General features: G+C 49.8%; 2 protein-coding genes and 1 long non-coding RNA gene across 5 annotated transcripts in view; all 3 read left to right on the forward strand.

The window, feature by feature from the left end:
- The first annotated feature begins 22 nt into the window (after window positions 1-22).
- Window positions 23-5668, forward strand: LOC118292279. 2 transcript variants are annotated; one of them, XR_007030352.1, is made up of 3 exons: window positions 23-268; window positions 540-604; window positions 3761-5668. It is a non-coding gene; the product is annotated as an uncharacterized LOC118292279 (long non-coding RNA). The 2 variants fall into 2 exon arrangements; XR_007030353.1 differs by having other exon boundaries at window positions 546-604.
- Window positions 5669-6485: 817 nt separating this feature from the next.
- Window positions 6486-15395, forward strand: LOC118292265 (glyceraldehyde-3-phosphate dehydrogenase). Of its 2 annotated transcripts, none has more exons than XM_035621056.2 (12): window positions 6486-6627; window positions 6993-7040; window positions 11671-11770; window positions 11864-11973; window positions 12060-12150; window positions 12291-12406; window positions 12491-12572; window positions 13015-13166; window positions 13322-13400; window positions 13892-13975; window positions 14252-14349; window positions 15100-15395. In XM_035621056.2, exons 2-12 carry the CDS (start codon window positions 7018-7020, stop codon window positions 15167-15169), a joined length of 1005 nt encoding a protein of 334 aa, XP_035476949.2. In that variant the 5' UTR covers window positions 6486-6627; window positions 6993-7017; the 3' UTR covers window positions 15170-15395. The 2 variants fall into 2 exon arrangements, with proteins under 2 accessions (XP_035476949.2, XP_035476950.2); XM_035621057.2 differs by lacking the exon at window positions 6486-6627 and adding an exon at window positions 6732-6800.
- A 136-nt stretch (window positions 15396-15531) lies between these two features.
- Window positions 15532-20000, forward strand: part of LOC118292258 (non-homologous end joining factor IFFO1-like) — a 9185-nt gene continuing 4716 nt past the window's right edge. Inside the window, exon 1 of the mRNA XM_035621042.2 lies at window positions 15532-17766. Within this exon, the coding sequence (XP_035476935.2) occupies window positions 16817-17766 (950 nt within the window). The 5' untranslated portion in view covers window positions 15532-16816. The remainder of the gene's footprint in view (window positions 17767-20000) is intronic.

Here is a 20000-nt window from a genome sequence, read left to right on the forward strand (position 1 = left end):
ATGAAGAGGAGGAGAGGGAGGGATGGAGAGATGAAGAGGAGGAGAGGGAGGGAGGATAAAGTCTGAGTCATGCTGAGAGATGAGGACGAAGAATTCAAGCAGAGAAAATTTATGGGGGAATGTGAGTGTCTGTAGGAATTTAAAAAGAAAAAAAACTTGAGATGGCAACGAAGGAGGGATGAAGAGGAGGAGGAGAGAGGTTGATTAGTATTCTGGCTGGGGGAGATGAATGGAAGACGAGAGAGAGAAGGAGCTGGAGGAGGAGAAGGTGAGAAGAGAAGGATGGAGGAAAGAGGCGTATACCTGTGAAGACGAGCTCGTAGCTTTCTATTTATAGGTGTGTGTGTGTGTGTGTGCGTGCGTGCGTGCGTGCGTGCGTGCGTGCGTGCGTGTGTGTGTGTGTGAGATGATGAAAGACCCGTCAGCGGATGGTAGTTGTTAAATTGCTTTTTTGGCTGAAGAATGAGAATTGAACTTCTTGGTGTTGGAACATGGATTTCTTTATTATTATTATATTTATTTTTTGTCCTTTTGTCAAGCCGCAGGTGACAGATGTCCTACAAGGATAGAAGTATGAGACAGCGTTCAGCTTCACGGGACTGAGGTACGACTGCAGGGTTCATTCATTTTTCTTAAAGCCTAAATATGCTGAAGCAGCCGGACGCTGTATTGTTGTTTATATATATGTTTATATGTTAGATACAGTTCCATGAGGTGGACGACCTCCGTGTGAGTCTCCATGTTTCTACGTCGTGTTGTTAAACGTCCAGAACACGTCTCGTTCACATTAAACTTTCAGACGCTGACGGAAACAGGAAATGGAACCAGTGGTGCGCCGCCATAAAGTGTCCCCTGTCGGTCGCTCAGCTGGGTGGTGGTTTGCAACTTTACCACCAGATGGCGCCAGAAAATTACCAAAATGACACACTGGGGCTTTAATGGAGACGTGTTCTGTTTTTTTTTCGTTTTTTTGTTTCTTTTTCCTCTCGTGTGTTTTAGTTTTATAGGTAAAAGTTCAGCAAAGTTAAAAAGCCCAAAGTCCGAGGGAAGGATCAGAACTCCTGACGCTCCTGAAACGCCTCGTCAGTCGTCCGGACGATACTTCCGTGACAAGGTGATGTCACAATGTTACGGAAGAGGCTTCATCTGGAGGGGGAGGGGCTTCATTAAGGAGACAAGAGCTAAAAAAGAAAAACCAAGAGGAGCTGCAGGAAACTGATGCGTTCACTGAACATCAGAGCATGTGAACCTTTTCAAGTCCTCAACCTTTGACCTCTGTCTGATCAGCTCATTGTCTGGAGAGAAAGTCCCAGTATTCTCACCACGTTTGGAAAAAATCCATTAAATTCAGGGTCGTCCCTCAGAAGTGTCTCCGCGGTTCTGTGTGTGTGTGTGTGTGTGTGTGTGTGTGTGTGTGTGTGTCAGCGGCGTGCCTGTCCTCCGCTGGGTAATCCTGTCCTTGGCAGCCTGAGGAGCAGGACTTGCCTCTTGATAAAAAGTGCTCACACCCCCCGATGACTTTAAGGACGCTTCCCCGCGCGGGGTTTCCTCCGCCGGACGGGAGGGGCAGGGGCGGCGAGGGGAGAGAGGGTGAAGACGGACATGGCATTATTCTCCAGTAGGTACAGTATCCTGCTCCCATCACAGGAACATCTGGTGATGATAACGATAACACACGGGATTTAAAATGTTGGAGGCCGCAGCAGGAAGACGCCAGAACGACTGATCCCACAATCGAGCTCTTTGTTTCCTGCTGCTGCGTCGTCCTGCTGATCGGAGAAAGTTCCTCTGTGGAACCGAAACGAACGAGACTGCACGAGGAGGTGGAGACCAAACACAGAGGTCAAAGAAAAGTGACCTCTGGACTTTGATCCGTCAGAAAAATCACAAACAATGTGAAAACGTTCACCTTTGATCAATTGTGTCCTTTGGGACAATGAAGGATTAACTCTTCTTAACTTCATACAACTTTTCTAATCTAATCTGAACTTTTCTTGACTTGATTTAACTTTTCTTATCTTTTCTAATCTTATGTTTTTCTTACCTTTTCTTTTCTTAAGTTAATTTATCTTTTCTTAACTTTTTCTTTTTGATCTTATCTTATCTGAGATAGGATCGGTCGATCATTGGCTTCGGTCTGATCTTCAACACTGAAACATTGAATCAAGTGGATATAAAACTCAATCCTCAGGTAGTTCAACACCGTTCGACCTGTACAGGTGTGAAAGCCCACAGATCTTCACCTCAGGACCTCAGGTGCCATCGTGACAAAAAGAATCACCGATACAGAACAGAGAGCAGAGGAGGTTGTGTGACCGTGGTGATAATAACCTGATGAGTTTGTGGCGGAGCGGAGTGACTCAGCTCTTTCTGATCCTGCTCATGAACTTTGTCACGAACACAGCATCTCTTCTGTTATTCTCCGGGACAAAACCGTTTTCTATTTCTCTTCTCCTCCTGGACGAACTTCTTCTTCTTCATGTGCTTCTAATACGAGCGACCGGGGACAAAGTTCCGAGTGTGAACATTCATTTGGAGAATTATTTATTATTTAGTTTATGAGTTTATCTGAGGTTGAAACTGTCTTCACTAGGTTGTCTAGGGTTTCACCAGGAGCTGCAGCCAGCAGTTAAAAAGAACTGAACTGAAGTGGCCCCGTCCTCCTCCTCCTCCTCTTCCTCCTCCTCCTCCTCTTCCTCCTCCCCATCATCCTCCTTCCTCCTCCTCCTCTTCTTCCTCCTCTTCCTCTTCTTCCTCCTCCTCCTCTTCCTCCCCATCGTCCTCCTTCCTCCTCCTCATCCTCCTCCCCCTCCTCCTCCTCCTCCCCCTCCTCCTCCCCATCTTCCTCCTCTTCCTCCTCATCCTCCTCTTCCTCCTCCCCATCCTCCTCCTCCCCCTCCTCCTCCTCCCCATCTTCCTCCTCCTCCTCCCCCTCCTCCTCCTTCCTCCTCTTCCTCCTCCCCATCCTCCTCATCCTCCTCCCCCTCCTCCTCCTCCTCCCCCTCCTCCTCCCCATCTTCCTCCTCTTCCTCCTCATCCTCCTCTTCCTCCTCCCCATCCTCCTCCTCCCCCTCCACCTCCTCCCCATCTTCCTCCTCCTCCTCCCCATCCTCCTCCTCCTCCCCCTCCTCCTCCTTCCTCCTCTTCCTCCTCCCCATCCTCATCCCCCTCTTCCCCCTCCTCCTCCTCCTCTTCCTCCTCCCCATCCTCCAATTCCTCCTCCTCCTCTTCTTCCTCCTCCTCCTCATCCTCTTCCTCCTCTCCCTCCTCCTCCTCCCCATCCTCCTCCCTCCTCCTCCTCATCCTCTTCCTCCTCTCCCTCCTCCTCCTCCTCCTCTTCCCCCCCCCCTCCTCCTCCTCCTCTTCCTCCTTCTCCTCTTCCTCCTCTTCCTCCTCCTCCCTCCTCCTCCTCCTCCCTCCTCCTCCTCCCCATCCTCCTCCTCCCCCTCCTCCTCCTCCTCTTCCTCCTCTTCCTCCCTCCTCCCCCTCCCCCTCCTCCTCCTCCTCCTCCTCCTCCTCCTCCTCTTCCTCCCTCCTCCCCCTCCCTCCTCATCCTCTTCCTCCTCTCCCTCCTCCTCCTCCTCCTCCTCCTCCTCCTCCTCCTCCTCTTCCTCCCCCCCTCTCCTCCTCCTCCTCTTCCTCCTTCTCCTCTTCCTCCTCCTCCCTCCTCCTCCCCCTCCTCCTCCTCCTCCTCCTCCTCTTCCTCCCTCCTCCCCCTCCCCCTCCTCCTCCTCCTCCTCCTCCTCCTCCTCCTACGCAGGATTAGATCATCCGTCTTCATCGACTGAATCGCAGAGCACCGCCGCTGGCAGACGAGCAGCGCAGCGTCCTTGTCTCGTCCTCTGATCGGAGAGGACGCAGGTGAGGAGGGAGGAGACGGGGGGCTGAGGAGGCCGTGTGGGATTTATCATTCATAATTCATTCATATTTCTCAGGATATGAAAACACAGAAAAAACAGCAAGAGTTCATTGAGATAAACGAGGTGTTTTATAACATTTTAGGCAAATTGTTTTGATTGTTTTTCTCATCAATTTTTAATTTTCAATCACTCTGCAGGAACTCGCTCACCTTCCTGATCACTTCTGTCTTTGACTCATCCGTCTCTTTGTTCATGAACTCTGCCTGAGTCACGTCAGGTTACAGGAAGTTTAATACTCAGGAAAGCTTCTTACCATCTGATGCTCGGCACTTTGTGGGAAAACTGTCTTTAAAGAAATAAAAAAGAAGATCAGAGTAGTTTTAAATAAAAAGACCGAAAGCTCCCGAAATTCTCGAGCTGTGGATTTGTAATATTCTCATATCACTGGAGCTTCTCACTTCTGACTGCAGCTGAGAGCAGCGACACTCGGAGCCAGAGTTATTTACATAACCAATAAAATAAAGAAACTCACATGACATTTTCTTTTGATGAGTGACGATAAAGAGTGACGATATCGTCTCCACTCCGTCACCATTTTAATGCTAGTGACATCACTTGGAGTCGGTATCGAGGCTCCCGCCCACACACGTGCTCAACCAATCGTGAGTCAGCGTCATCGGCGACATCAATCATGACGTCTCGGCCCGTTTTTGTTTTTTTTTCATCATCAAACTGATCAGAAAACGGAACACGTGAACACATGTCAGTGTGATGAGAACCACCTCGCATTACGGAAACATCGACATGTCCCCTCTGCTAACCTGGAGGGGGCGGGGCTTATGACTCTATACTGCAGCCAGCCACCAGGGGGCGTCAGGAGGATTTGGCTTCACTTTTGAGGAGCTCCATGTTTGAGCTTTCGACTTCACCTGTGTCTTTCTCTGTCAACTCACCCGTCACGGAGGCCGATCCGCCACGACGCGGTGGAATGAAAGGTCATTTTACCGAGGAGAGCCGGTGAGATGTGGTTGAAAGCTCCAGAAAAAATAAGAGTTTGTCAAATTGTCAAACTGCTTCTTCCACGGAAATCTTTTTTTTTTTTTATTCTGTGTTTCGCTGCTTTTGTCCAAACAGGTTGAAGCTGAAATGTCCACTTGAGACCGTCACCGTCAAATCACACACAGTCAATGAAACAATCAGAGACTCGAGTGTGACTCGGAACAAATGAAACAAATAATAGAAACAAGATTCAGATTGAATCTGAAATGATGGAGTTGTGAAGTTGATTTTTTCTCCTGGTGTCTCTGCACGTTGTTAATATTTTCACCAGAGGGCGCCACCGAGCAGTGAAAGAGCTGGGTTCCTTTGGTCTTTCCCAGACTGTCCATGCATCCTCCTCCTCCTGCTCCTCCTCCTCCTCCTCCTCCTCCTCTTCATCCTCTTCATCCTGGAGGTCAGTTCACCGCTTCTTCTTCTTCTGACTCGTCTGAAAACAAATCACCACATTGTCTCAGATTTGAGCCTCGATGTGGAATGAAGAAGAAGAAGAAGAAGAAGAAGAAAAAGAAGAAAAAAGAGAGAAAGTGGGAATGTCGCAGTGGGAAAATAAATGATCCCCACGGAGAAGGATTGAACGATCTAATGTGTCTGATTCGTGTTGTTGGGAATCTCTCCCCTTGGTCAAATAATTTCATATAATCAAGGATTTTCAGTTTCAGTTCTTTGTGATATGTTCTGTTTTATAAGTTTATTCAAAAGGGACCATGTACATTAATTAACATGCGTGTAGATCATACTAATCAACATATGAAAACATGTATAAAATGTTTTCATATGTACAAGCAAGAAACATACAAGCAAGAAGAAAACATCATTAATACATCAATGTGACATAACTGTAAGACATTTGAAAACATGGAAAAAAGCCACAAAACTTTGATTAGTTAAAGTAAAACAATATAACTGGAGCCCGACCGATATCGATATTTGGACGAAGACTCCCGATCCTGATACGTCGACCATGTACACGAAACGTTGACAGGGTCACGGACTCTTCCTCGTCGGGTTTGTTCAACCTGAGAGGTCAGACGGGAGAGAGACCGGCTGCCCACAACCAACACGGGGTTGTCATAGCAACCGCTCCCGTCGTACGATAGAGCACGGCGTGCGGCGGACGGGTCGGGAGTTATCAGTGGCAGCAGGAATGTTCACTCTTCACACACTGTGACACCGGAGCAGACGTGAGCTCACACAACAGAGACTCGGTTTATCTTATCAGAGCTTTGTTTCATTCTCTTTGTTTCACTCTCTTAGTTTTATTCTTTTTGTTCAGTTTCATTCTTTTCGTGGGCTGTTGCACAAACCGACCCAACATCCCGTCTGACCTTCAGTCGGACCTTTGTGTCACGCCCCCTTTCACATGTACAGACCATGTGAAGCGAGCTCAGGTCATATCTGTAGGCCGACCTTTACTTCACAACTGAACTTCTTTTTGTTTTGCAATATTTAGAAGAACTTATTCACAGAAGTTGAATATTTAAGCTCGTGACTGACCGTGGTATTTGCGCATTATACCTCAGTGAAGGGGCGTAGACGTCGACCTTGACATTCTGACGGGGGCGTGGCCAGTCAGAGGGGGCGTGACCAGTCCCGGGGGGGCGTGTCCGGCGGCGCGCAGCGGCGATAAATGGCGACGACGCGCCTCCGCTCGTCCCCGCTCCAACTTCTCCCTCAGAGGACAAGACGCACCGAGGAGCCTTGACACACGGTACCGACTCATTCACTCACTTACTCTTTAACCTCTTCCTGTACTTTCGACTGAGTGACGTTGTGAAAACTGCGCAGAGGAAGAAGAAGAAGAAGAAGAAGAAGAAGAAGAAGAAGAAGAAGAAGAAGCTCAGCCAGTTTGGTTCTGGTTTTACGCGCCACTCTGCGCAACAGGTGGAAGAAAAAAACTTCCTCTGATCTACGATCTGTCTCCAAACCTCTTGGAGACACATTTCTGCAGATGCAGATTATGATTATTAATATCAGTTGTTTGGACTTCCGCTGGTCGTCGTCATGGAGACCTGAGTCATGTTTTGTCTTGAAGATGTAGCTTTGTGAACATGCTTTTGATTCTCTCTCTTCCAGTGAGGATCAGACCACAGCAGACAACATGGTGAAGATCGGAATCAACGGGTGAGTTTCTTTTCCTTCGGCTCAAGCTCAGAATAAAACTTCCATATATGGAGCCACTGTACTGAACTGTACTACAACTCATGATTATTACTTCCTCTGTTGATTGACCTGAGCTCAGGGAATCTGGAGGTTTCACCTGAGAACCAAAACATAGTGAATCTTGTCTTCTACTAAACTGTTTTTGACTCAAATCGTTAAATCTACATAGTTTTGAAATCATAATCGACTACTTGTCACGGCTCAAATTCTCTGAATATGAAAAACAAAGTTCAAACTGGGATTTTTTTTACAGAAGCTCAACAAACCGACGAGGACAATGAAATATATCACCTTTGGTTCTTTGGTCAGAATTCAAACAGCATCATTAATTATAGCATTGCAGCATTTATTATTTATTTTGAATTTTTATTTATTTAATATATTTATATTTATATTTATGCATGGGCATATTTTCAAATTCCCTGAAAGACTTTGGCACTTTGTCTTCATCTCCCATTTGCAACCTGAACAAACTTCACTTGTAAGTCGGGGAAACGGATTGATTAGGTGATGATGATGATGATGATGATGATGATGATGATGATGATGATGAAATGGAGTTAATCCAACTGAAGGAGCAACGTACCAAAAATCCTTTAGTCCTTAAATCGTACTGAACCTTTTCTTCACACGTGAGGCCGAGAGTAATGGAGCCATTATTCATATATATACATACACACACACACACACACACACATATATATATATATAACCTCTGAGGATTTTGATTATTTTAGCATAATGGAGTCAGACAAAGACAATTTGAAAAGAGGATTTTATTCATTGTGAAGATGAAATCATGGATTTAAGCTTTTGGAGATTTTGTCGAATCAAACGAGTCAAAAAAAAGAAAAGTAGAAAAGTTTCTCCTCATGTTTGACTAAATGTTCATTAACGTCTCTGCAGAGCAGAAACAATAAGTAGAACCTTTTTTTTTATTTTTAGTCAGTGAGTAACTCTTCAAGATAAACGTGATCTGGTTTCGGCTTCTCAGTATTTTGGGGATTTTCTTTTATATAGTATCATAAATCATAAGTGCAGGATGCAGAATGAGATATTCAAAGTTCTTTAAAGAGATTTGATATATTGGGAATCGAACCGTGAACATTTAAATGAATTGACCTGAGCATCTTTTTATTTGAAACTTTCTTTGTTCCAAATTCTGGACGGCGACCGGACCCGTCTCTATTCTCTGGTTATTTATAGTCCGGTGTTGTCGCGGCGTCACGGTGGCCGTCCATTCTTCTTCTTCTTCATCATCCCCCACCGGTCCAATCGCCCGCTCCGTCCGTATCTGTCAGCTGTCACATTCCTGTCGCCCTCCCCTCCTCTATTTTTAACCCTCCAACCTTTTCCCCTGAAATTCAATGAACCATCCGGCCGACGGCTCACGGACGCTGCTCAGCCTCTGGAGGTCACCGGGGAAACGTCTGCTCCTCCTCCTCCTCCTCCTCTTCCTCCTCCTCCTCTTGCTCCTCCTCCTCTTCCTCCTCCTCTTCCTCCTCCTCCTCCTCTTGCTCGTCCTCTTCCTCCCCCTCTTCCTCCTCCTCTTCCTCGCCCTCTTCCTCCTCCTCTTCCTCCTCTTGCTCCTACTCCTCCTCTTCCTCCTCCTCTTCCTCCTCCTTCTCCTCCTCCTGCTCCTCCTCCTCTTGCTCCTCCTCCTCCTCTTCCTCCTCCTCCTCCTCTTGCTCCTCCTCCTCTTCCTCTTCCTCTTCCTCCTCCTCTTCCTCCTCCTGCTCCTCCTCCTGCTCCTCCTCCTCTTGCTCCTCCTCTTCCTCTTCCTCCTCCTCCTCCTCTTCCTCCTCCTCCTCCTCCTCTTCCTCCTCCTGCTCCTCCTCCTCTTCCTCCTCCTCCTCCTCTTCCTCCTCCTCTTCCTCCTCCTCTTCCTCCTCTTGCTCCTCCTCCTCTTGCTCCTCTTCCTCCTCCTCCTCTTCCTCCTCCTCCTCCTCTTCCTCCTCCTCTTCCTCCTCCTCCTCTTCCTCCTCCTCCTCTTCCTCCTCCTGCTCCTCCTCCTCTTCCTCCTCCTCCTCCTCTTGCTCCTCCTCCTCCTCCTCTTCCTCCCCCTCTTCCTCCTCTTCCTCCTCCTCTTCCTCCTCCTCCTCCTCCTCTTCCTCCTCCTCCTCTTGCTCCTCCTCCTCTTCCTCCTCCTCTTCCTCCTCCTCTTCTTATTCTTCCTCCTCTTCCTCCTCCTCGCCCTCTTCCTCCTCCTCCTCCTCGCCCTCTTCCTCCTCCTCCTCCTCTTCCTCCTCCTCTTCCTCGCCCTCTTCCTCCTCCTCCTCTTCCTCCTCCTGCTCCTCCTCCTGCTCCTCCTCCTCTTGCTCCTCCTCCTCCTCTTCCTCTTCCTCCTCCTCCTCCTCTTCCTCCTCCTCCTCTTCCTCCTCCTGCTCCTCCTCCTCTTCCTCCTCCTCCTCCTCTTCCTCCTCCTCTTCCTCCTCTTGCTCCTCCTCCTCTTGCTCCTCTTCCTCCTCCTCCTCTTCCTCCTCCTCCTCCTCCTCCTCTTGCTCCTCCTCCTCCTCCTCCTCCTCTTCCTCCTCCTCCTCCTCTTGCTCCTCCTCCTCCTCTTCCTCCTCCTCCTCTTCCTCTTCCTCTTGCTCCTCCTCCTCCTCTTCCTCCTCCTCCTCCTTCTCTTCCTCCTCTTGCTCCTCCTCCTCCTCTTCCTCCTCTTCCTCCTCCTCCTCTTCCTCCTCCTGCTCCTCCTCCTCTTCCTCCTCCTCCTCTTCCTCCTCCTCCTCTTCCTCCTCTTGCTCCTCCTCCTCCTCTTCCTCCTCTTCCTCCTCTTCCTCCTCCTCCTCTTCCTCCTCCTCTTCCTCGCCCTCTTCCTCCTCCTCCTCCTCTTCCTCCTCCTCCTCCTCTTGCTCCTCCTCCTCCTCTTCCTCCTCCTCCTTCTCTTCCTCCTCCTCCTCCTCCTCAGTGAAGCAGCTGATGATGAGCTGCAGGGAGACTCGGCCCCTCACTCTTGGCCCTGGACCAGCACCAACAACTGGGCCTCCGCTCCAGTTTGTCCGTCCGGCTGCTCGGTGGCTTCCCCACACTAACCGAGGGGAAGCTGCGTGTCCACTGACGCTTCCCCTCGTGGTCCTGACAGAGCGGTGACATTCAGAACGTTAAAGAGCGAGTCATCGTCTCTGTCCCATGAGAACGTACAGTACGTCTGTCATGTGACACCTGAGACATGCACCGTGACATCACAGGACTCGGTCATGGGAAGTGTGACTAGTGTGGTGACAGAGTGATGCTTTCACCTTTCTTCTTCTTTGTGACGAGTTTAGGTGATCTACTTTAGGTCTATTGCTTTAGGTTCTTGACTGGTATGGTAGAAACCCCGCCCATTATCAGATAATCGGTTGTGATTGGACCAGAAAGCATTCTGCCGGAGGGAAATCACCTCTCCGTTGGAGGAGATCCAGACCGCGAGTCCCGAACGTACAAATCTCTCCAGCTGAACGTTTGTGGCTCTGCTCTGAACTCTGGACTGAACGTTGTGGAAATTCATTCTTAGTGAAACAACTTGAAGCAGATCTAAGGTTCATGTCTTATAACATATATACTCGATCCGCTTAGTTTCGGGTTCACGTTGCAATTCAGGGAGCGCACTGAAGAACGTTGTTTGACACGTCGTCATCACTTGACTGATTCGTTGGTCATCTTACGTGTGTCCATCAGCAGCCGCCTCAGGGTTAGAGCTCTTTCTCACTCCTGAAAGAAACTGTCAAGTCAAGCAGGTTTCTTAATGTGTGAATCAATTCCGCTGCTGAACGAGCAGCTCGTGTCCGACCTGATGGAACCGCAGCCATATTAGGTGAAAACAGGCTCCCAGCTGCCGGGCCAGAAGTATTGTTATCGTCAGTCAAGGTCGGTGGACCTTGTACGGCCCCTGTCGGCCCCCGTCGGCCCCCGTCGGCCCCCTTCGGGCCCCCGTCGGCCCCCCGTCGGCCCCTGTCGGCCCCCGTCGGCCCCCGTCGGCCCCCTTCGGGCCCCCGTCGGCCCCGTCGGCCCCGTCGGCCCCCGTCGGCCCCCGTCGGCCCCCCGTCGGCCCCCCTCGGGCCTCGGCACTGAACTCCACTGTGGTGTGAGTCAGTGAGTTTCAGTGCCACCTGCTGGCTCGAGAGGGGGAAGTGTGGGAGGGGGATCGAGCAGCACCGGGCTCGACGGAACATCTGCTCAGAAGGAAAATGAAACTGAAGCTGCTTTCGGGAAACTTTCTGGAACTTTTTTACCGAAACAATAAAGAGTTTGTTTCCTGTCAAGAACTGTCTCGTTCCTCCGTGGCGTCTCCGTCCCTGCACACGAGGAACCGTAGTCTGTTCTGGTCTGTGGTTCTCCGACGGTGGAACAAGCAGATGCTGCTCCGTCTTCAAGAAGCTGCTGAAGACTCGTCTCTTCTCCGAAACGCCTGGAACACCCTCACACGTCGTGCTAACTCTGACCGTGACGTATTCACCTCAGGCTCTTCGTCGTATCGAACAGATATGAGTCTCGTGTTGACTTCAAGGCCTCTGAATCTGTAGTGTTGTGTCTGAGTGAATGTCAACGATCCCACTAACGCCCAGTTAGACTTTCAAGGCTCTAAAGCTCTCGTCCGTGCTTTCAGATTCGGACGTATCGGCCGTCTGGTGACCCGTGCCGCGGCCACGGGGGGCAAGGTGGAGGTGGTGGCCATCAACGACCCCTTCATCGACCTGGACTACATGGTGAGAGGACGGGTTCAGATGATCGTGAGCCCTGTGTCAGTCTTGTAGCCTGGTGAGGTTTCAGGCGTCGATCCTCTCTCCCCCCTGCTGCAGGTCTACATGTTCAAGTACGACTCCACCCACGGCGTGTGGAAGCACGGGGAGGTGAAGGCCGAGGGCGGCAAGCTGGTGGTGGGCAACATGCACATCGCCGTCTTCCACGAGTACGTACAGTATACGGTGACTTTGTCCTCTTTGGATTCACGTTCAGCAGCAGCAGCAGCGTCACCGTGTGAGTCTGTCTGTGCAGGAGGGATCCCGCCAACATCAAGTGGGGCGATGCCGGCGTCGACTACGTGGTGGAGTCCACCGGCGTGTTCACCACCATCGAGAAGGCGTCTGTGAGTTCATCACCCGATCCCAGAAGGATTTGTTTCATGTGGAACAATCATTTTGACACGAGCCACGATGACGCTAACGTGCGTCATTTCTCCATCTTCACTGGACGACCTCCATCTTGTTTCTCTCTCTCCCTCTGCAGGCTCACCTGAAGGGCGGAGCCAAGAGGGTGGTGATCTCCGCTCCCAGTGCCGACGCCCCCATGTTCGTCATGGGCGTCAACCACGAGAAGTACGACAACTCCATGAAGGTTGTCAGGTGAGCGTCGGACATCTGGATCATGGAGATCGTCTCTTGAATGTGCCCTCGGTGACGAGTGTTCCCTTGTCTTGTCTCCGTTAGCAACGCCTCCTGCACAACCAACTGCCTGGCTCCGCTCGCCAAGGTCATCAACGACAACTTCGGCATCGTCGAGGGTCTCATGGTAACGACGTCACACAGCTGCTTCCTGTTCACGAGGAGCATTTTACAGACAAAGCAGGAAGTGATTGGTCGGCCAATCACAGCTCAGTCGACTGGTTTCAGCTCATTTCCGAATTGCAGAATCTGAATAAAGTTTATTGCCCCATATTATTTCACATTCAAGGAGTTTGCGCAAAACTTTACCTCCTTTGTGGAGCTGATGAAAGATATGAAAAATACAAACAAATGCACAGAAATATGATTTCTTATTATAAATATGAACAAATGCTGATGACCAGATATCACACAAGTTGATAACAACCAGTATCAGATGTTTGACCAGCAGCAAGAACTCATTTATCTCTCTAACTAGAACATTTTGGGAGTTCATACGTTTTCTGTATCAATCGCTCATTCACCAGATAATTTGTATTCTTATCACGACAATCCCTCCCTCCCTCCAGAGCACGGTCCACGCCGTCACCGCCACGCAGAAGACCGTGGACGGTCCGTCTGGGAAGCTGTGGAGGGACGGACGTGGAGCCTCCCAGAACATCATCCCCGCCTCCACCGGCGCCGCCAAGGCCGTGGGCAAGGTCATCCCCGATCTGAACGGGTACGTTGGCCGCGGTCTGTTTTGGTAGCGTGAACCAGGGCGAGACCCTCTGCCCCTCGGGGGGAAAGGAAACTTCCCTGTTAGGTTCAATCTTGGGAATAAAAACCGAGTGTAACGTGTCCTGATATTTTACTTTGGATCCGTCCGTCTTCCAGCAAACTGACCGGTATGGCGTTCCGTGTCCCGACCCCCAACGTGTCCGTCATCGACCTGACTGTCCGTCTGGAGAAGCCTGTGAGTATCTACGATAACCTTCAATAAAAACTCCCTCTACTTCAGAACCAACACACAGCTGATGGCTAACGTTCAACCTCTATCTCGACTTTGGACTGTGAAGACTCTCTCTTATCTGGACTTTGAAAACCTACTCATCTGATCCTTGTGTCCCGTTTGTTTGAAATGAAAATGTCCTCGTTGTCGGGGGAACAAATCTGTCCCGACTGTTGCAATGTTTCGTCTTCGGCGAGGTCGGTCGCCCTTCGCCCTGGATGTTCCGAGACAGAAGAGATGCTGTGGAGACATTCTGTCTGTTTGATGACGACATGATTCTGAGAGTTGAACCCTCTGACCGGGATAGGGAAGGTTGTTTTAAGGGGGGTCATCATGCAATGACCACTTGTTGATCTGTGTAACGAACCGGACCATCTCCTCAGTATATTGGACTTCTTTCTCCGTCGTTCTGATTCAACTGCATCAATTTTCTCCAATTACACGGTCTCCTTCAGGCCAAGTACGATGACATCAAGAAGGTGGTCAAGGCCGCGGCCGAGGGTCCCATGAAGGGATTTCTGGGATACACAGAAGACCAGGTACCAAAAAACTCGATCTATTCCATTAGTAGTAGATGGGTGAGGTGTTGAAGATGGTGTGTAGTGTCATACAGCAGCCACCAGATGGCAGCGTGTTTCTAAAAGAACGTGCAGTACAGACGTGTGTGTGTGTGTGTGTGTGTGTGTGTGTGTGTGTGTGTGTGTGTGTGTGTGTGTGTGTGTGTGTGTGTGTGTGTGTGTGTGTGTGTGTGTGTGTGTGTGTGTGTGTGTGTGTGTGTGTGTGTGTGTGTGTGTGCTCGTCTCCGTCCCGCTCAGGTCGTGTCCACGGACTTCAACAGCGACCCTCACTCCTCCATCTTCGACGCCGGCGCCGGCATCGCGCTCAACGACCACTTCGTCAAGCTGGTGTCATGGTGAGCGAACTGTGTGTGTGTGTGTGCGTGTGTGCGTGTGTGCGTGTGTGCGTGTGTGTGTGTGTGTGTGTGTGTGTGTGTGTGTGTGTGTGTGTGTGTGTGTGTGTGTGTGTGTGTGTGTGTGCGTGTGCGTGCGTGCGTGCGCGCGTGCGTGCGCGCGTGTGTAGAGTTTGAGGAAGGATGAATTTTTACAGCTTTGTCAATTAAGATGAGATGAGAGAAATTTGAAATGTTAAACTCAATATTTCTTCATCCCGACAACAAAAACTATTAAAACCAAACAAAACATCAACTTCATGTTCATACAAACACAAACTATCTATCTAAAACATGTAATAACAGTCAAATAGTTATATTAAAAATGATCAGGAATATTTAACGTTTGACGTTTTTTTAATTTTTGTTCTGACACGTTTCATTTGAAATTGAACCACTAAGGTGAATTAAAACACAATAAAATGACACTTCCGCTTTTTATGGAAAATGCTTTTAATATCTAACTTTACACAATAAAACCTTCATGTTCTTTTTAAAGAAGCAGCCAACGTCTTAGTTAAATCTCCGTCTGACTGTCGCTCGCCTCACTCCCATATCCCCTCGTCTAATTTCCTCGCGACAACGTTTTTCAAACTCGGCACATTTCACTCCATCGCTCAGTCGCAGAGATTCTGTACTGTTTGTGTCCGTGTTTCCATCTCCCCGGAGATGTTCTGAATGATATCCCATATTTCCCTCTGGGTTCCTCCGCAGGTACGACAACGAGTTCGGCTACAGTAACCGCGTGTGCGACCTCGTCCAGCACATGTTCTCCAAGGAGTGAAGTCCTTCCCATGATGCCCTCTGTTCCCTCGCCTGTACCTGGATGACATGCACATCCGCCCCGGGAGCAAACTCTTCTCATGACGATAGTAATAATAATATTAGGAATAATGTTTTCTTTAATATCACAGAGTCACATCTGTCCTGTTTGCACGGATGAGTATTCCATTACCGAACGGTCCCGCTGCATCAAAGCTGCACGGGATAATAAAGTCTCTCAGTGTTGACGACGTGTGTTGTGTTTGCTCTACATTGATTTTAATTCCTAGAGTTGTTTCTATAATTCCTGACCAGACACGCAACAGAGTTTGGTGCAGAATGTTTCAATTTAGTTTCGGGATATCGGCCAAGTGAGGCTGTTAATTTGTCCAACGAGTTTTCTGAAGGAAAAGAACTTCTGACTCAGAACTTCTGACTCTTCCTTATGAATCACTCGTCTTCCTCAATATAGCCTTTAATAACTGATCTTGTTTTGTTCTTCACTTTTCATGCACAAACCGAAAAAACCCAATAATTTTACTCATCAGGGAGAAAGATTCACGTCCTCTTTCTGTCTGTTGACCTGCTGAAGGATTTCACAACTAATAAATCAGACAGACTTTATTCACGTGGCACTTTTCATAAACAAACGGCGTCGCCATGGGCAACAGAAATATTAATAATCATCCACGCAGCCGGGGCAACAGAACAGGAACCGAGGAGGACCCCCGTCGTCAAACTCATGAATTTGAAATGAGGGAAAAACACCAAAGGCAGGAAAACAAAAAGAAGCTAGAGATTATGAAGATAAAAAGTTATGGTGGAGAGGAGGAAATGAAAAGCAGAAGTGAGGTTTATAGATTTTTAACTATATACGTCAAACTGGCGTGAAAGGAGATGACGGAGAAATGTGGAACACGGACAATGTGGAACATTTCGGAACGTATGCAAGTTATGGACAAGCTGGTTGCCCCCATACAGCTTGGCGGGTTACACCGCTGACTTTGGTACAGACGCTCGGGGTTCGATTCCAGGTCGTCCAGGTGTGATGGTGAATATGAAGTCATGCAACGTGAATGTGGTGGAGCTGAACGTTCTGCAGTTATTACAGGATGAAACCACTCGGTCCTCTCTTCCACGGTTATTACGGTTACGCGCCGCTGCTCCTCTCTCACACTCGGTACGGTGACGAACAGCCGCAGTCCCGGAGACTCTCTCTCCTCCTCCGGCGTCACATCCCGCCTCCTCTCCTCTCACCGGCCGACAGGTTCATCAGAAGACTGAAATCATCCCGTCGACCAGAGAGAATTAACCGTTTTTAGTTCCGTTTTTCGCCTCGGTGACATATAGTCCCGCCGCGTAAAAGAAGTGAACTCGGTGGTTTTACCATCCGCAGACTCTGCGCGTTTCAGAGACACTGCGGTGGTTTCTGTGGGTTTTATTTGTCCCCCTCGGTGCGTCAGGAGCCAGGACCGGTTCCTCTGGACACGGTGACGCGCTTCAGCCGCATCGTCTGACCGTTGGCCCGCGGCTCCTCTGCGTAAAGGTGAACCCGGGAGGAGGAGGAGGCGCGCGCAGGGGCGGCTGCTGGGCCTGGTTCTGGTTCGGGACACTCATCAGACCTCACACGGAAATACCTGCCGAGCTGAATCTACAGAAGTCTGGGTTCATGCCGGATTTCGAGCACTTCAGATTTTCCTACTCGAGCATGAATCCGGTCCTGGGGGAGAGCGGCTTCCCGCAGCAGCAGCACCACCACCAGATGACGGGCCACACGGACTCCGCCATCCCGGAGCCGGGCTACTTCTTCGGGGAGCACGGCGGCTTTGGGCCGGACGGGTTCCCCGGGCTGGACCTGGGCGCGCTGCCGCCGTCGGGCCTCGCCTACCTGCACCTGAGCAGCCCGCTGCACCGCGTGCCGCCGGCGGCCACCGCGCTGCGCAACGACCTGGGCTCGAACATCAGCGTGTTGAAGACGCTCAACCTGCGCTTCCGCTGCTTCTTGGCCAAAGTGCACGAGCTGGAGCGCAGGAACAAGCTGCTGGAGAAGCAGCTGCACGAGGCGCTGGAGGAGCGGAGCGCGGGGGACGCGCACCAGAGGCCGCAGACCAAAGACATGGGCGTGCAGACGGGATTCATCGGGCCCCACCCGGTCCGGCCGGGCCTCATCCCGCTCCACAATGCCAACAACTCGGCCTACCTGCCCGGCGGCCTCCTGCTCTCCCCGTCCCTGAACGCCCCTCCAGCCTTTGACAACAGATACTTGCTGGGGAACCACCCGAACCACCTGACGGACTCCAACTCCAACCTCACCACGTCCGGGTTCTCCATCAGTCCGGCCCTGAGTCCCTGCGAGCCGTCCAGAAGCATCACCAACATCAACGAGAGGTTCTCCTCCTCCGACACCGGGACCAACGCCTGCGACATGCCGCCTCCTCCGCCGCGGTTCCTCCCCTGGTCCTTCAACCACAGCCGCCGGTTCGGCAGCGGCTCCGTCGCGGGGCCCTGGACGCAGCCGGACGGCATCGGGGTCCAGATCGACACCATCACACCGGAGATCCGGGCCCTGTACAACGTGCTGGGCAAGGTGAAGAGGGAACGGGACGAGTACAAGAGGAGGTGAGAAGTGTGTTGACTGGATGTCTGAGGACTTTGAGAGACTGTTGTCACGCTGGGCCTATACATGATGTCACGATATGGCCTATACGCGATATCGGTTATATCGCGATACACGATATAAATATCGCGATTTTAATCTCCTCTATGTGGGATATGGCTGAATTTGATATCATAAGAAGAACTCCATTTATTTTCAGTAAGATATAGTCATCGAGCACTTTATTAGGAACAGCATATAAACACTGGACAGTTCCTCCACGTGGACATGACTTCATTAGAGCTGCAGCAGTTAGTCGGTTAGTGATCAACTACTAAATGAATCGCCAACTATTTTTGATAACTGATAATCATCACGATTGACATTTTTCACCATTTCATGAACCAAACGACTGATCCATTCATCAATAATGGAAACAAGCGTTAGTTTCGGTCCTAGACTTCATCATTGCTGCAGATTTGTGAAACGTCTCGTGCTTCCACATCCTTCACAGATGTGTTGGTCTGGTTCTGACGAGGTCATGTCCTCCACAACCATCTTTAAAAACCACAGCTCGGCTTCACGTTCTCTTGTCACTTCCTGTACGAAGAGCGGATTGAGACTTTGGGAATCGGTTCATCACCTGGACCAGAAAGACACGTGTGTGTGTGTGTGTGTGTGTGTGTGTGTGTGTGTGTGTGTGTGTTATTTCACAACACCAGATCAGCACCGAGTTTCTGAATCATCGGGACAAAAGATGAACGATGAAGAGAAAACATCAGGTTCTTTGATAAAGCTCAAACTTTTCTTTGCACATAACTCATCTACACAACTCCCAAGATGCCGTTCTGTGGGCAACGTCCAATCACACTGCGCCGTCGCATGCTGACGTTCCATGATTTCATTTTTCATAGAAAACTTGACGTGTTTTTTGAATTTGCTCTGATTGCGATCGTCCAGAGCTGAGGATTATTTTTGAATTCCGAGTCGTTCAGCAAAAATAAAAACAGTTTTTCGCCTCTGGAGCAAAGTTGAAATACTTAAAACGGATAAAATATACATGATGTGATTCTTTATTATTAAAACTTGAGTTATACCAGTTTTTGTTTTTAACTTGTGAGCTCTCTCCTGGGAAGGAACATTGATGAAATCGTAACGTCTTCTCCCATGATGCAGTTCTGCCGTAGGGACTTTGTCGTACTTTCGTTTCGCCATGACGACCAGTGTTTGTCCGAAGGGAGGAGGACGAGTCCGGGGAGACGTTTGACATGAGCTGTTGTTTTTCTCTCTTTCCTTCCTTCCTTCCTCCTCGCTGGGTTTTCTGCAATGCAGCACTGGCCTGTGTCTCTACCAGCAGTGACGTCACCAGGCTCCGCCTCCTCCATCCCCTGGTGTCTCTCTCCTCCGTCTCGTCCTGTTTTCTTTCATCTCGTTCACTTCTCCTTCTTCTTTCTCCTTTTCTATTGAATCGTTTGCTGCTGACTCCTCGTCCCCCCCCCCCCCCCCCATGTGACCTTCTGCAGAGTCACACAGGCGCTGACATCATCATTAGCATCATCACTCCCCAAACCTCACTACTGGGAATATCAGTATCTGTACTTCTTCTGTCTTTCTCCTCCGACCCAGATGGATTCTGGGAGCTCATTTTTTTTTCATTTGCTCTGGATCTCCTCCAGTGGGAAGTGATTTCCCTTTCGGCAGAAATGTTGCTGCTCCAATCACAAGCGATTGTCTGATAATAGGGGCGGGGTTTGTACTACGACGCAGAGAGACGGGACTGTGAACAACCAAGATGGCCGCCGCTGACGAACGAGCATTTCAACTAAAAAGTACCAGATATTTGCAAATGTCTTGAAAATGTATTTTTAATAAAACCCGACGAGCTGTTTTCTTTTTCACGTCAGTCGTTATTGTGAACACGTCTCTTCGACAGTGACACGAAACCAACCGAGCGTCGTCGTCATGATTCAGGTCATGAAACCTCCCGACTCAGCAAAAGTGCAGAGGACAGTTTACTCCATCACGTCATGTCGTCCGATGACATCACGGCTCATTAGTGCAGTATATGTTATATATGTAGATGTAGATGTAGATGTATATGTTACAGACGAACCAGCCTCTGTGTGTCCGCTCAAACTAAATGACGTCATGCAGCTTCACTGCAGAGCCGCGTGTCGGGACTGACAAACTGATCAGAGCGACAAGGACGACAGATCTCTCTCTCTCTCTCTCTCCTTGTGTGTGAGTGTCTCTCTCT

This window comes from Scophthalmus maximus, chromosome 22, assembly GCF_022379125.1.
Source record: "Scophthalmus maximus strain ysfricsl-2021 chromosome 22, ASM2237912v1, whole genome shotgun sequence".
NCBI classification, from domain to species: Eukaryota; Metazoa; Chordata; class Actinopteri; order Pleuronectiformes; family Scophthalmidae; genus Scophthalmus; species Scophthalmus maximus.